This window comes from Elaeis guineensis, chromosome 15 (genome assembly GCF_000442705.2).
Source record: "Elaeis guineensis isolate ETL-2024a chromosome 15, EG11, whole genome shotgun sequence".
In the NCBI taxonomy this organism is placed as follows: Eukaryota; Viridiplantae; Streptophyta; class Magnoliopsida; order Arecales; family Arecaceae; genus Elaeis; species Elaeis guineensis.
In genome coordinates this window covers 68312509-68328521 of record NC_026007.2, presented here as the reverse complement: position 1 = coordinate 68328521, position 16013 = coordinate 68312509, and the positions used below count along the sequence as shown (strand labels likewise).

At 38.8% G+C, this 16013-nt stretch overlaps 1 protein-coding gene across 1 annotated transcript; it reads right to left on the bottom strand.

The window, feature by feature from the left end:
- Window positions 1-410: 410 nt before the first annotated feature.
- Window positions 411-3270, bottom strand: LOC105058402 (probable trehalose-phosphate phosphatase 6). Its single transcript, XM_073249623.1, is given in 13 exon segments — window positions 411-857; window positions 1028-1120; window positions 1262-1332; window positions 1452-1521; window positions 1639-1716; window positions 1831-1932; window positions 2024-2077; window positions 2190-2288; window positions 2399-2470; window positions 2575-2639; window positions 2642-2714; window positions 2832-2879; window positions 2882-3270. Coding segments are annotated over 13 exon segments (1134 nt in total). The 5' UTR covers window positions 3122-3270; the 3' UTR covers window positions 411-788.
- Window positions 3271-16013: the final 12743 nt, after the last annotated feature.

Here is a 16013-nt window from a genome sequence, read left to right as displayed (position 1 = left end):
CTCAACTAAAGTTGATGCTTCATTTGTTGGTAGATTTAGATATGGAAAGTTTGAGAAGAAACCGGCATGCCAAAATCTGATCCCTGGACCACTAACAGGTGCCTTTGATTTTGATACCAACCTTTAACTCAAAATAGGTGTTCATATATTAAAATATAAGGTTCCATAAAATTATTTTTTTCCCAAAGACCAAGGAGTACACCTAACTAAACAATTAACATAATATTGGTGATAACATGCATCTGCATGGGATTAGTGATAATGTGCATTTAAATGTAAAGATTGATGTACTTATATCTCACTCAGGCAGTATGTTTAATTAAATAAAAGAGAGAGATCTGTCTGTTTGCAGTCAAATAAATCAAATGAATACTAGTTAACCAACTTCATGTATATTCTCAAGAATCATATCATTCGTAATCGTACGGACTTCTTAAACTTTTGCCAAAATGATAGTGACTCCAAATACTAATTCCATTCAGATCTCCAGTAAAGGTCATCCAAAACCCAAAAAAGTGATGGCACTCCACAAAGCTTTATAGAAGGAAAATAATCGCTATTTCTTCTTGAAGTAATTACAAGGTTTTAGCTTCTTGTGTAAGGGCAAGAAAGCTAATCTCTCATTGCTTCCAACTTCCAAGCCCACGAAAAGACCCAAAAAAGAGGGGAAAGAAAGAGCAGGCTAAAGTACAAAACGTTATATTTAGCTTTTTTTTTTTTTTTTTCATAGAATCCCACACGTCCAGGCTTTTTTTTCACAGGGGTGGTGGGACACCCTTTTATCCTATTTACACCCCCGGCCGAGCTTTCAAAGAGAGGCGCTTCCACTCCACTAGGCGAAGTAAAAAGTCCATGACCTATAGAAACATTCAAGGAATCAATCATATTAGCAACCTGACACCGAACACAAACACAAATGAGAAAATTACGTAAGTGTCGCCATCTAAGTGGTCCTAGAGGTGAAGTGGACCCTGATAATATCCCAGAGCACTAGAAAGCATGGAAATCAGTGGCCATCAGCACTTGCCTCAGAGGGCTCTTGGAGAGAATAAGAGGCATTTGTCTCCTTCGGGAACTTGGAAACAAGGATACCAAAGCCTTGTCCCCTATCACACAAGACCTGGTACAAGAGTGCAAAACATATATCATGCTGTTAATGACACTAGCAAAGGAACTTAAACAAGCAAAGGCAGTGCCATCTACAAAAGTTTATAGTATCAAATGAATGTTATCCTATTTAAACAAGAATCAGATAAGATACCTTGAAAGCGTCTTCATCGGTGCGATCATCTCCGATGTACACAGGCAACACGTCATTGCAGTCAGCAAATCCTGGAGTGAAACAAGATTATTAAAATTGGCTAGTTTTGCTTAATATATAGTATGATCGACAAACCAAACTAATGAAAGGGATGTGACGTTGTGTGTGTGTTTGGTGGTCTTGAGCTTACCAAGAGACTCTAACAAGAACTCCAAGGCCTTCCCTTTATCCCATTTAATAGTTGGTTTAATCTCCAAGACCTAATGGTCAAGAAGCCACAAAATCCAAGTCACACTCATGTCATAAACTACAATAAAAAAGAGTACAGTCTGCAAACAAATGGAGGCCAATAGAGTTGAACCAGACCAAGGTCACACCTTTCTTCCTTGAGTGAGCCGCAATTTGGGGTACTCCTTGAGCACAGCCATCACCTCTTCAGCCAATCCACTCCAACTCTGCATAAAATTAATCAAAAAGGATTATGGATTAATTAATTAAAAAGAAGATTTTTTTACCAAATATGGCAAAATAATAGGAGGTGGGGGCTCAAATATAATATGACTTGTGACCTTTTCATCCACACATCTGAAGTGGACAGACAAACAGAACTTGTTGTTCTCCACCTTGGCACCAGGGACGGATTTAGTTTTCTCTAACAAAGCCTTATAAACCTACATAAAGATCCTTTCATTCAGATATAAATCACAGACTACCGCTACTCCAGGCTAGGCTTGCTAAGGAGACTTAAAAGATGAAACCAACCTCATCTATCATGGGCAGGAATTCACTAGCTGGTTGAAAGAGAACTGCCTTGGCCTGAACCACACAAAATGAGAAAGCAATAGATCAAATTATGAGAACAACTCTGAGACAGGGATGTAATGAGCTTGCTACTTCAGATTTTATTAGAAGGAAGTAGAGTGCCAACCTTAGCTTTTTTATATCTAGGGCCCCTGGCGGGGCCTTTGATGTCCATGCCATGGCTACCAGCGTAGTATAACTCTGCCAGCCTCACGAAGTTATACACCTTTAAAAAAAAAAAAAAAAAATAGCAGATTAAGAAGGAAACAAGTTAGAAAAAGATGAACATAGAAGAAAAAGACAAGACTTTGGATGGTGGGGGGAAGGGGAATGTACCTTGTCTCGGCACCGCCCGCTGACGATAGCGGTGGGAAAGAACCTTGCGACGTCCCTCACAGCAGCTCTCATCTAATTCCAACGAGCACCCGGATATCAAAATCCCACCTTTCACTATACAATGGAATCAACTGATGGACTGGACCACGGAAACAGAGGAAAACAGAGCAACTCACCGCGTCCGACATGAAGGCGGAGTCTGGATCGTCAACGATGGGAGAGAGAGTCCCATCGTAGTCCAAAACATCACAATCTGCTTCCCTTTAGAAGCGCTAATGATCTGTTCAAATTTGTTCAGAGCTGAAGGGTGCCGCATCTGATCACCAAAAGAAAAACCCAATCCACCATGGTTAGGATACATCAAAATCGAATCTTTGATCAACAAAAATGGAAAAAAAAAAAAGTATAGCGAGACAAGGCGAATAAAACTCACAATCCAGGTGGCGTATTCGTCCTGGGCGCCGACGGAGGGGTGGCCGCAAGGGCAGCGACGGCCTTGGAGTGGGTGGGGGAGGAGGCCTTCATGGACTCAACCCACGTATTGGTCCTCCTCCCGCCGAGGTCTAGCTGGGAGAGATACTTCTTTCGGAGCGCAAACCCGCTTCCGCCTCCGGCGCCACCACCCGGTAGGGGCGGTGGGTAGGGGAAGAGCGGCGACGAGTTGGCCACGGCCGCCACTGTGATGGCCATGGCCTCCGGCACCACCACATTCTGCTTCGTCATGGCGAGCCCTCCAAGCTCGACACACTCCTCTAATGGCGGCAGGAGAGGAGGAATCGATGGAAAAAACGGGGAAAAGGCCCGATTTTTCGCTGGATTCAGCGTCGAGAGGCGGAGCTTTTGCCGCGGGGGAATGGGGGGAGGTTAGAGCGGTTGGGGGAGTTGGCGAGGGAGAAGGGGAAGCGATCGAGGGGGATTTATACTGGATGGAACCCAGAAAGGAGACGAAGATCGTGGACTCGGGAAGGGCCCCACCCGAGAGGCCGCACGCCACTGGTCCTCACGTGGGCCCCGGCAGTTTCAGGCGATGCTTGGACCCATCCGCCGTCCTCTTCGTCGCGGGGGCCGCACCAACGGCCAGCTGGCCCTCCTGCACGTGCCAACCCCCGTGGGCCCCACGTGCGACTCCCCATCTGTTAACCACGTAGCTACCCACGGATTCGTCGTAATAATTTTTCCCAAAAAAAAAAAAATCACTAATTATCAGCCGAGATTTGGTTTTGGGTTCGGTTCTGCTTTCCGGTTTCTCCCCTCCTACCCAACCAAATTATTTTTTTTCCTAAAAAAATATTTTTATTTAACTTTTTTGAGGTATTTTATTAAAACGACATGAGGTGGTCCTGGGTCGCTAAATTTGACGCCGCTGGAACCTGGGAAACAGGCATCTCCAACCAGCCTGGGAGCACAAAACCAGCTGCCCTTTTCTTCTTTTTTTTTTTTTTTTTTTTTTTTTTTAGCAGGAAACTTTATTGATCTGTGAAACAGGGATTACAGAAGCGGGTACACGACTGTGTGGAACAGTATACATAAAGATATGCCAGAACTAAAAAGATAGAGAACAGTGAAGAAAGCTGATGCATATGGGAGCATAACAAGTGGTAACACAGTAGACAGCAACAAAAGTAAGGCAGAAGCAATCCTACAGTGATTGAGTCAAAAGAATGGTAGATAACTTTTATAGTGCAACAATTTTATATCAGTTAGACAAATGTGCTTGGTCGTTGAAATAACTGGATAGTCGGGTTATTAACTCATTGATGTCTATATAGAAGGTAACTTTGATCACACAAGCAACAACATATATGGGATAATGGTGGGATCTATCGTTTCTTTCTTTTTGGTAATTGGTTCTATCATTTCTTTAATCAACAAATGGGTAGATCTGTATTGACATTAATCTATGAATAGCTAGCAGATTAGTTATTGTAAGAATTAAAGAGGATCTAGACTCGTGAATACTTGTCAAGTTTCTAGGATACTTGGCGTGTCGGTAATTTCAAATATCGTTATCAATTTTTTATAATAAATAGGCTGTATGACTTTTTACGAGAAAATAGGCTGCATGACCGTGACAAACCCGACATTAATTGAACATGTACTAGAAATCAAGTAGAAACCTGCCTGTCACCATTTTGTTTTTTTATTTATGTTTCATAATTTTTAATCTGCCCGTCTCTCTGACTGTAAAACTCGAGTGTCCAGGTACATGAAACTTGTTTGTTCCAGTAGGAAAAAAAAAAGTTACCCATGCTTGTTGTTAGCTGTGTCAAAGGTGTCTGATTATTTAGTTTAAATCTAAGAAAAAATTTAAACATGCATTTTATTTAAGTGTTATGATGAGAAATTGAATTGCAGGTTTAAGTCACTATCAAGGTTGAGTTTGAATTCAGGCAACTATTAGAAAAATGTAAACAATTAATCATGAGCAAGAATGTATGTAGCTTAATGCAGTTGAGCTTTCTACACAACGCCTAAAGCTTGGCGTGCAATGAAATGAAAGCAATGTTGAGGACCCCCTGTGAATCTAGAAACACAAGGAAGCTAACGTTTTTTCAACCGACAAGTTCCACTATATCTGTGGACGTTGATGTGATGAAGCATAACACATGTGTCAACCAATAAGAGAGTGAGGATTTTAAACATATTTTCAGAGGTGAGTATGTGAGGCGTTTATTTTCATATAGATATTTTAACTTCATAGGAATCAGAGACCCACGGTCGCACTCTACATCGCGATCCCTACATTATGGAAGTTGATGTGTTCCAGAATATACACTCACGTCACCTACTGAGCAGCAAAAGTCATTTGAGAGCTCCTCCTAGACAAAGAAAAAAATCACTTTAAGTGCGTTAATTATGCGTTAAAAACGCGGTGGTCCAACTCGCAAATGAAAGCGAAAAATTAGATGGGCAACCATCATTATACAATATGTTCATAGTGCAGTGGTTTGGACATTTGATGTTGCTCATCTTAGGTAGCCCTCCATATAAGAATTCTCTCTTTTGTTGAAAAGGACTGAATTAAGCCATATAGAAGTTGTTGAAATGCATATGTTATGTGTCCTATTTTTCAAAAGAATGATAAAAATTTCTAACACAAAAAAGAAAAAAAGGAGGGATCAAATTAATTACCACTTATCCTAAACAAGAGACAGAAGCATAAATGTATCATCTAAATGAAGCTATTTGTAAATTAAAAAGAATAATACTATGGAGCTAAATTTGAGTTTTTCAGGAAAAAAAAGAAGAAAAACTCTTCACCACTGCTACACTTGACAGATGTTTGGTTTAGTAGTAGGACACGGTGTGCTTGTGATAAAAAGAAACATGTTAGGCCAGCCCTTCTGTTTTAAGTCGAGGTCGGCATTTGTAACATGTTTCTAAAATAAATTATTATTGGGGGGGGGGGGGGGGGGGGTGTCCACAAAGACCAAAACCAACTTCTCAACTTCTGTGCTTTCGTGTCTCGCTGAAAAGGCTTCAGGCGGTGCAAGGAACCCGGACTAAAAAACTCCATTCTTCTGACGCGTGTCCTCTGGGTCTTTAAGCACCAGAGAGACCCCTATGGAGCCACCTGTCTAAAAGTTTGGACCTTTGGGTTTCCCGAGCTATCACCCAAGCTCTCGCCATCTCCTGACACGTCCTTCTGACTTGTTCTGAGCCCACCCCATTTCCGGCGCTCCTCTCTCCTCTTACTACTCTCCCTTTAGGAAACACTACAAGCTTCTCTAAGTACCAACTCCAACCCATTGTGGTCCCTTTCTACTTTCTAGTGTTGTTATGACTTGGAGTTGGGTGTGGTCTTTTAACGTAAAGAGAGGGAGACGGGACAAGTCAGCTTTATGCGACTCCTCTTTTTCATCTCCTCAAGCCCCGGTGAATGGAAAGAAGGGCCCCGGTGAATGGAAAGAAAAGGCTGTGATCTACTCCACTTCCTTCATGGTGGCCTCTTGCTTTTGCTTTCAAAGCCATCAATCTATCTAGCTCTGGCCATCTGTCTACTTGTAGTGGCGGACTTGTGGGTGATATAGATGCGGCTACATATCTATCCATTTGTAGTGGAACGTGCCAAGGACTTGATTTCACATATGGTTAGGTATCTCAAACTCTTGGCAGTTGAAGAGAGCGCGTGTGTAAGCATATAGAATTGGTGTGGGCAATTACAATGTGTAAGTATTCGAGTGGTTGATCATACAATAATAATCCATTCTTAAAAAAGGTACGTTGTTGAAGTCAAGTCCTTGATCATTGACTTAGAAGAGAACCATACATAACAAAGTGCCTACATTAAGCATTTGCCCAAGTACAAATGATTTAGACATGGCACACGTAGCGACTTCATGCTGCTATTTTAAACTTATTTCCATGCATGCTTAACATGAATCGAGCGTATGGCACGTGCATGTCTAACTACAAGTAAAGAGTCAACTGCTACTTTTTTTCAACGGAACATGTGTCGTTGGCTTGAATAGTGCATACAAGCGTCATGGTTTCAAATGATTGTAGTGCAATGCATACAATAATATCTTATATATACTAAGCTCTCTGACATCTGCTTGTAAATTAGCGCCAAAATGTAACTTGGGAAAGAAGCAAACTGTCATGGTAGGATGCACGTACTTAACTAATCCCGAATCAATAACACAAGCTTGTCACTTATGTTCATGGGCATGCTTATTGTCAACAAGTTTGATCTCGTCTTCTTCTTTAGACTATACCCTCTTAGGTACGGATTCTTCTCGAAAAAGATGAAGGGCATCCTTCGAGAAACAGCGCATGAGATTCTAAGAATATATTTTTATCATCCTTTGTCACCACCTTAGTCGATCACATGTCTAAGTTTCTATATTTATAATTTTTTTTTCACCTAATCTTTGATTTAAAATTAGATTATTATTATTATTATTATTACTTTTGGTTGTCGGAATCGATGGTCCGATGGCCATGGAATATGAGTGGAAAGCAAGCGTTATCTCTACACCCGCTGATTACGGCTCGGTTGATGAGCCCCCGCCTTTTAATGTCGTGGCTACTGCTTCCAGTGATCCTGCGGATCGTTCTAGCAGCTAATCGCTATCCTACTTTTCGTCTCGCCATTGGTATAGCATGTATTTGCCGGGGAATCTTACCGTCCCGCGGCGTCAACGGAACGGGACGGGGTGGCACGAAGCTTCTTTCCAAGTTCCAATGTGAGAGGGTGACAAGTGCCAGTGGGTCGGTGAGGTTAGGGTGACGTGGCGCGATATCATTGGGCTTGTAGGTTCTCTGGTGAGCCTAAAGCATGGATTCTTGAAACGAACCGGGTCGGGTGCTTTGCGGCCGGGTGGGTCCCGGCGGGCCGCGGTCGGCCTCGACCGCTAAGTGGTTCGCTTAGGACTTGTGTCAAATTCGTGACCGTTGGATCAAGAAAGAGTAAAATCTTAGCCGTTGAGGGATGGCGGTGGATACGGGTCCTACGGTGGTCACGTTTCGGGTGGCCATTGGGCTCAAAAATAGAGTGGGGCCCACAGGATGTCGAATTTGGGAGGAGGGATCACGGTCTGGGTGCGGCTCGGTCTCAACTATGAAGTGGAGGTCGGCCACAACCGATTTAACTGCCGGAACGACGGTTGATGGGTCGCAATCATCCGAGTCATGATGTTGCTTCCTTTTACTTTCTTCTTTTTTTTTCCCCCAAGACGACGACGAGATGTGTTGGGTTGTCCTTTAGTGTGTGCCTTGTGTGTGTGTGTGTGTGTGGTCTTCTTTTCCTTTTCTTTTTTTCTTTTCTTTTTTTTTTGTGTGTGTGTGTCCGTGTCAACTTGTCCTTTATTTGATGACTAAGATAGAGAGGAGTTGTCAATTATTTTCTTTCATCCAGAACCTAGAGTGTTTTGTGACAAAATTATGGTAGCAGAAAGAAGGGGAAAATAACATTCCACCTCTCAAATGTAACCAATTTATACATGGATCATGTAATAATCAAAATTTACAATCAAATTCCCTATCTTAGAGACTTAGTCAACATTTGATGAAGTGTGGTGTAGTGATCCTCATGCCCTTAATGTTGTTTATATAGTGCTTTAAAAGTCCAAAAAACCTTTTAATATTAACAGGAACTCCAAAAGAACTCCATAAATAAGCAAACAGATCAGAAAGCAACTCGAGTAGGTGGATGTATAATTTAGAAAGGAAACAAATAAAATTGAAAAATATATTTCATTTGATACCAAGTAAAAGCGAAAATAATGGCTGATATTTGTGTTATAACAGTCTAGTATAATATGAAATAGTGAGAAATAATGAAAAATAATAGCCATTATATTTTTTGTCTTATCCCAAGATTGTTATAATAAGCATGATAATAGTTTTAATGCCGTCATTTAAAATCATCATGTGGTCTTGCTTCAAAGTTCATTAAAAATTTGTTTAGTTCTTTTGATGACAACTAGAGTCTACGATGGACCATCTTCATGTTGACTCTGAACAAATTTGTCTCAGACGTGGTCAAAAGATATCTAGTCAACTTAACATAGGCTTTAAGAAATCCACAGCTTTCCAAATTGCTTTGCACCAAACACACTATGCTTCATCTTCCTTGATCGGACATCAATCATTGCGTTGCACCCACCACTCATTTGGCCTCACCATCAACCTTTAGTGTTCTTCTTCATTCAAACAGCCTGCGACTAAAGAAAATATAAAACAAACAAGTAGAAAGGAAGAAAAAAAAATCCATTTTCTCCCCTCTCACCCTTTTCATAGATTTTTTTTAATTTTTTATTACCATGGCCCATCATATAAATTAAAAAGTTCTTTGGACATTGGCCTTGTAGTAGAATAAAATCAAAAAATGCCTCTTCTTAGTTTCTTTATGGTCTTGTAGCACTCATTTTCTTTTGTTTTATTATTGTTTGGAGGTTCTTCACTCCCATCATCAACTAACTTGGGGAGAAAATGAGCATCAATCCACTTTTATCTTTGGATAATAAATTCTTGGAATAATTTGCTTATTGAAGTCAAAAATCTGGATACCCAATTCACTCTAACATGCTTTGAGATTTTTTTGAGTGTTGAGGAGGCAAAATGCCAACATACTTTGAGAATTTAAATAGCGAGTTGTCAAGTTGAGGAGACAAATCAGAAATCTGCTTTTGCTTTGGATTTGCTATCAGTTAAAGTGAATATGTCATGAAGTTGACAAGGGTCTAATTAAAGAGTCACTTTACTGCAGTAGTTACTTTTAGATAAATGTTCCATTAGCAGTAACAAGGAGCCTTTTTTGAGCCTTATACAAATTAACAGTATTTGATGAAATTCATGTTTGTATAATTATAAGTTGTTTGTTGAAGGGAAAAAAAAGGACAAATGATCAATGCTAAATGAAGCAATCCCGTAAACAATCTTGAAATACCAAGATCAACACTCTTAGAACTGTTAGCTTATCAAGAGTCCACCAAAAAAACATGTTAGCATGTGGCCTTTCACAATAAACATTATTGATTATGCTCTATACCTGATTTTTTTTAAAAAAAATTGTTTCTGAGGGACGGCATCAATTTGGTGTTGCTTAAAGTTGTCTGAAAAGCATTTGTCAATCAACCACTAAGAAAGCTTTAACAAAAAAAAAAATCTTTATAAATGCCAACAATATATTGTCATATATAGCTTCATAATTTGTAGGTTGTGTATCATTCCATGTCATGTTGTGTTCTCTATTGATCAAATCCAAATAGGCCTTGACTCCACTCTGTTACACAAATGACGGCCAACTAAGCCAAATGGACTACATCTGAGAAAGACTCAATTTAGTTTCAAAGGTCATTAAACCTAAGACCTTGGTCATGCCTAAATTAAGCTTGTTGGGATGACATGAACCCTTGGCCGTAGCAGAAATTAATACGTTGGTTCCTATGAAGAGAACACTGATTTCAGGTTATGCTGTTTCCAAGGGGTGGGAAAGTCACCATTTAATCAGAGAACATACAAAATGATAAAGAGGAGAGAAGTTTTGTACCTGCAATGCTCTAAAGAAGATTTTATATAATAAATAAATGACTGGATATTCGCATGTACAGGAGAAGCTAGAAAGTGAAAGTATGTGGGATTGAGATAAAGACATCTAAAGTAAACTTTTGATTAAATTATGACATAAAATGAAATTACTTTGGATGCATTTTTCATGAGCAAGCAAATGATGGGCGATACAATGATACGTACCGAAGCTTTATCGATTGATCCTACCTTTAAATATGGGCCCTTCAGTGTGTGCTCCACCAAATGGTTGTGATAATTGTCATCCCTGTAGATGGACCCACTTTTGGGCCCATCTAGTCTCCACAAACTCTTTAGAGGCAAGGTCCCACCTCACAAGAAATTTGTTGTGCACCGCGGTCCGCAGGCGGTGTAGAAAATCCGATGTGGTGCACACTATTTTTCGATTGATCCATGTAGTCATAATTTTTCAATATACATTTAATACTTACAAATCAATTTTTTCATTTAAAAATTTTGTATGACAAAAATATTCTTATTTTTTAAAAAAAATTATGACATCCTATGCATAATATGATCCAAGATGTCATAATATGTCTTAAGATATCATAATATGAAAGAGATATTTTTATCCAATCACTTTCCAACACGTATTTAATACCTGCAGGTCGGCTTTTTTGTTTGAAAATTTTAAATGATGAAAATATTTTTTTTTTGAAAAAAAATTATGACATCCTGTGCATATTATGACATCCTGTGGATAAAAATTATGACTTTCTGAATGCAAGATATCATAATATGAATGTAGAATATCATAATTTTTTAAAAAATAAAAATATTTTTGTCATACCAAATTTTTAAATAAAAAAATTAATTTATAAATATTAAATATATATTAAAAAATAATAATTATATGAATCAATCGGATAAGATGTATATTTTACATCAAATTTTGTACACCGCGGTGCACAAAGAATTCCGCCCGACATCAAATATATCTGACTCAACTCTCTGGTGTGTGTGTTCTCTCTCTCTATTAAAATAAATAAAAGTGGTACACCAACACTCGGCTCCACACAAGCTGAGGCTTATCTAGCTCACAAGCTAAGGCTTATCCAGCTGGATCTAATCCCTTGCATCAAATCAGATTTTTGGCTGCACCTCCTTTTCTTTTATAATCTTATGCGCATGCAGGGTTTTGGAGGCATCAACAAAACATGTGTTGTTCTTTTCCGGTTCTCCATTGTTGTTATAATTATTATTGTTATCTTTGTGTCCTCTCTCTATCATTGTTTGATAGGTTAGAGAAAGGATGAAACCTTTTCTAACTGAATAACAGTTGGTGATGGGAGCCTATTCGGCCGACATCATGTAGCTCTACATGGCAAGCCAAGAGGTCTATCATGTCAAACATCATATTATCTAATAACACTAGCATCTCTCCCTCCCTCTCTTTCACAAAGAGACAAATCCAACAAAGAAATCCAACAGGATGGCATTGAAGTGGGAAATGATTCTATCCTTGAAGCTACTCAATATCTATGTGGATAACCAATAGGGAAGCATATGCCCAGGGGGCTTGCCAATTTGTTACACACGGCATGAAAGCTAATGTTGAAATTACCAATGCATGTGATAAGGAGATAGACTTAGTAGTCTAGTGGCAAAATCATACCCTTTTTAGAAGGGTGGTTGGGAAGCACAGCTTATTGTAGTGGACATGGTCATGCCAGTTTGGAAGCAATGGCCTCCGGGCATATGTATTGATTGATTAGCATTACATGTATCATTAATAATCGTTTCATTGTCCAAGCTATAGCTCCTTTAATAAAAAAGGATTTTGTCTCTAGTTCCAAGCATAAGATTAAGCTTTATTGATGTGGATTTTATTTTTGTTTTGATCAAATAGCTCAGAGGCTCATATGTGATAAAATTGTATCAAAATAGTAAATGTCTGCCCTAGTTAATTACTGATCTGAGTTTATAAAGGCAGTGTTTGAACCTAAAGAAATATGCCAATCCTGCTTAGCCAATCAATTGGCTAGTATATATTCTTGACCAATTAAATGAAGCTTCTACGTAGATTAGGTATGCTAGGTAGACCATAGAAAGAATAGGGGAGCCACTAAGCAACTTTTATGGAGAGGATGTAGGAAATTGTGTCAGTAGGCTGGTTAGTATGTTTCAGACAAAGATGCTCAATTATTGTTGGTCATGATGGATACAAGTTAAGCAACAATAGTTAGCTAGATAGCTAGCTGGTCAATTAACTCCATATATCACCTAACCAATTTTTACTTGATTTGACCCATATTGCAAATCTGAAATGTAGCAGCTAAAGATGAAGCCCGACGTAAATCTAACTAATATTTTATGCAGTGCAGCTTGTTTTCTGATGATATTTAACAATTCATAGTGGGGATATGTATCTCCCGCTTCTGGCATATCTTGTGAAACTTGTTAGGCTGTGTTTGTTTTGTTTTTCTGAAGTTAGAGCATGATGTAAAACATCTATATAATGTCTCAAAGAATTATAGCCGAAGTCTTGGTTATATATTTGAGAAATTATATATAAATCATTGTCAATCAATTCCCCGGTTATCTATTCTATGATTTTCTATTCAATTTGCAATTCCCCTGTTTGTAAATTTTGTTCCTCATAGTTGTTTCATTGGAGATTGTTCTCTTTTTTTTTTTTTTTTTCTAATACCAATTCAAAATTTATCTTGTAATTTTATTTTTAGTTTTTCTTAAATGGACTTCAATTACTCGTCACATATTCTTTTCCTAGATGTGCCTTCTAGGAGATCTCCCTTGAGGCATGGTTAATATTTAATGGATATCAACCTTAGATGCTTCTACAAGACTTGGCATCCTTTCTTGTCACACCTCTTAGTTAAATGATACAAGCTGGGGAGTCCGGTAGGAGTTGCTCAGCGGAAGACTCAAAGCAAACTATGCAATAAAAGTAAATCCAAACCTACAATTTTAAAAAACTTCAGAGTTACAAAGTGGAAGATTAAAGCATGTCCCGTTTCTGACATGGGCGATCGATATGGTGGATTCTCTGCAGTGCAAAACGTGCGACACACAGAATCCCAGGTACTCCTACATGCAACTTCACTTATTATTACAGAACTTGGAATAGTGAATCCAAAGTGATCAGTAAAGACTAGGCAAGTCAGCAAAATTTAGCTCAAATAAAAAGTTAGAAGTTGAATCGAAGCTTCAAAAACATCACTCTTTCAACTTCCTTCCTAGTAGTGTTAATTTTCGTGGATGTAGGTAACGTAAAGCACTTGAGATAGGAATATACACAGGGAAGAACAGGCCGAAAGCTCCACTAGGTTCTTGGAGAAAGGCAGTCAAGACCTCGCCTTGCGATATAGTCCATATGGAGAGTATCCTATCAGAAACCATCCTCGAAGTTTCTCCTAAGGTTCCCCTTAATCCTGACAGCGAATTCAACCCTCTCGAGTGACACATATATGCTGGTTCTTCCACCCAAAAGCTATTCCATTCAGACCTCAAGCCTCATCTTCTTGTAATTTTCTCGTGCTTTATGCTGTAATCTTTTGTCGTTTCTTTTTCCTCATGGTTGTTGGGATCTTCGGCCATGATTTGAAGGTGTAACCACGAATGAGAGCACGAGGGTCGGCTGCACTACTTTATTCCATTTCTATGTCAAAAAGTGTGTTTTTCTGAGATCGATATATCCATTGGCAGTTGTGCCATTAAAAGCTTTATTTGCCAATACTACTGTGAGCTTCCTAGTCAATCATGAACCTTCCGGTGACTCCCAGAATCAGAGAGAGAGAGAGAGAGAGTTCCGTAATTTGTGGCCTTTACAAACAACTACAGCCATTAGTTATGGCGTGCATGATGGGAAGGAAAAAGAAGCAGTATATTGCTTGCTTAAAGCTTAGGTTTAGAAGCTTAATGGCCACGTTGCAATTAGGTGCCAAAGACCAGGGTCCAATAATTCTTTCATAAGATGGTGGCTCCGCTTCTAGAAAAGACATCTGTATTGACTATTTACTTCGGTCATGATGTTGATTCTTGGACCGAGAGTTCATATGCCACCACGCTTGCATGAATCTGCGTGCATGGGGAACCTTTTTTAAGTTCCAAAGCAGTGGTCCTCACGCATGAGCATATAGAATCCAACTCCTTAACCTAATTTAGGTCAGCATGCAAGCTTGTTGGTTAGTCCACATTGCGGAAGCTTCATGTCACGACCAGCAGATATTTTGGACGGAAAAGTTATTATTTCTGCCTCTCTAATGTTCACTTTCTACAAAGTTGTGCATAAGAAGAACAAAAATATGGATGAAGATAACAACCGTGTTCACCATAGCAGTGGGGTTCAAATTGTATTCTCCGTACAAAAAAAATAGTTGATTTTTTTTACACAGCTTTCAAAGTCCTCCAATCTTTTTCCTATTCTATCCATCAGCATGAATCACAAGGCAGATATCATGCTTCAAAAGCAGCGCAAAGCACGATCCAACACTATGAAAGAGGATCATCAATTATTCTTTTGCATGAAAGATACAACCTGCATGCCATGCGGGGTGACCCTATTGGATTAAATCAAATAATTATCAGATAAAATGCAGGCAACAAAATATGTTGGGATAATTCAATCGACTTCCAATTTCGACTATAGATCGATTTTATAAATATGATACGCTGATTTACAATCAGTTGATCGATCGACAGTCGGCTATTCTCAACCATCAATGGACAACCACGACGATGCTGTTAATATCCGACTGATGATCATCGGTATATCAGAATTATCGAACGACGCTTATTCAGATCTATCGATATATAGTCGCTTATCTTCTCACGATCACATAAGGTCGCAATGTACGAAACCTACATATCTAACCGTTATAAACGATTATCAATTACGTGTCATGGTCATTAGTGGACATAAATAGCCTATTAACTTTATGATTATGGCACGATAATTTAGTAGCATAAAAAATAGAATCACGTGCTCGACGGTTACATCTGAATCACTTATAAAATGGAGATAAATGAATAACATTGATAAGACACTTCTAGACTGAGACTCTGCTATTCAAAATTTTTATCTGCTATTTATTATTCTCTACTGACTTAAGCATCGAAGAGTCTCCATCGAACATAATTTTAATTAATAAATTTTTTTTTTTACAGATGTTCTTTTTCATAGATGAGTGCAACAAGAGATTAACCGTAATAAGATATATAAATATTGAGAAAGCGGAGACCCAGCGCCAGACAAATAAATTGATCCAATGTTTCAACTGAATGACGGTATACATAAACAACACTATTATCTGATGATTCCTGTTACTAATAGACAAATGTACTGCATATAAATATCTTGGCCAATGTGTTGGTGAGTCACCAGGTCTGCATAAAAACTGCATGCATGGTGACCTTTTCAACCTTCCAACGCAGCACTTGATTGTCTACTTTTGTATACTAATAAAACACAACATTGAATGTAAAAAAGGAAAAATGTTGCGTAGGGTTCTAGGTGGAAGCATTATGGTTTGTTATATTTGTCTAAAGAATGCTACATGTTGACTTTATGCATTTGATTTTTATTAAAATCTTTTGCATCTTATATAAAATTGCACATATG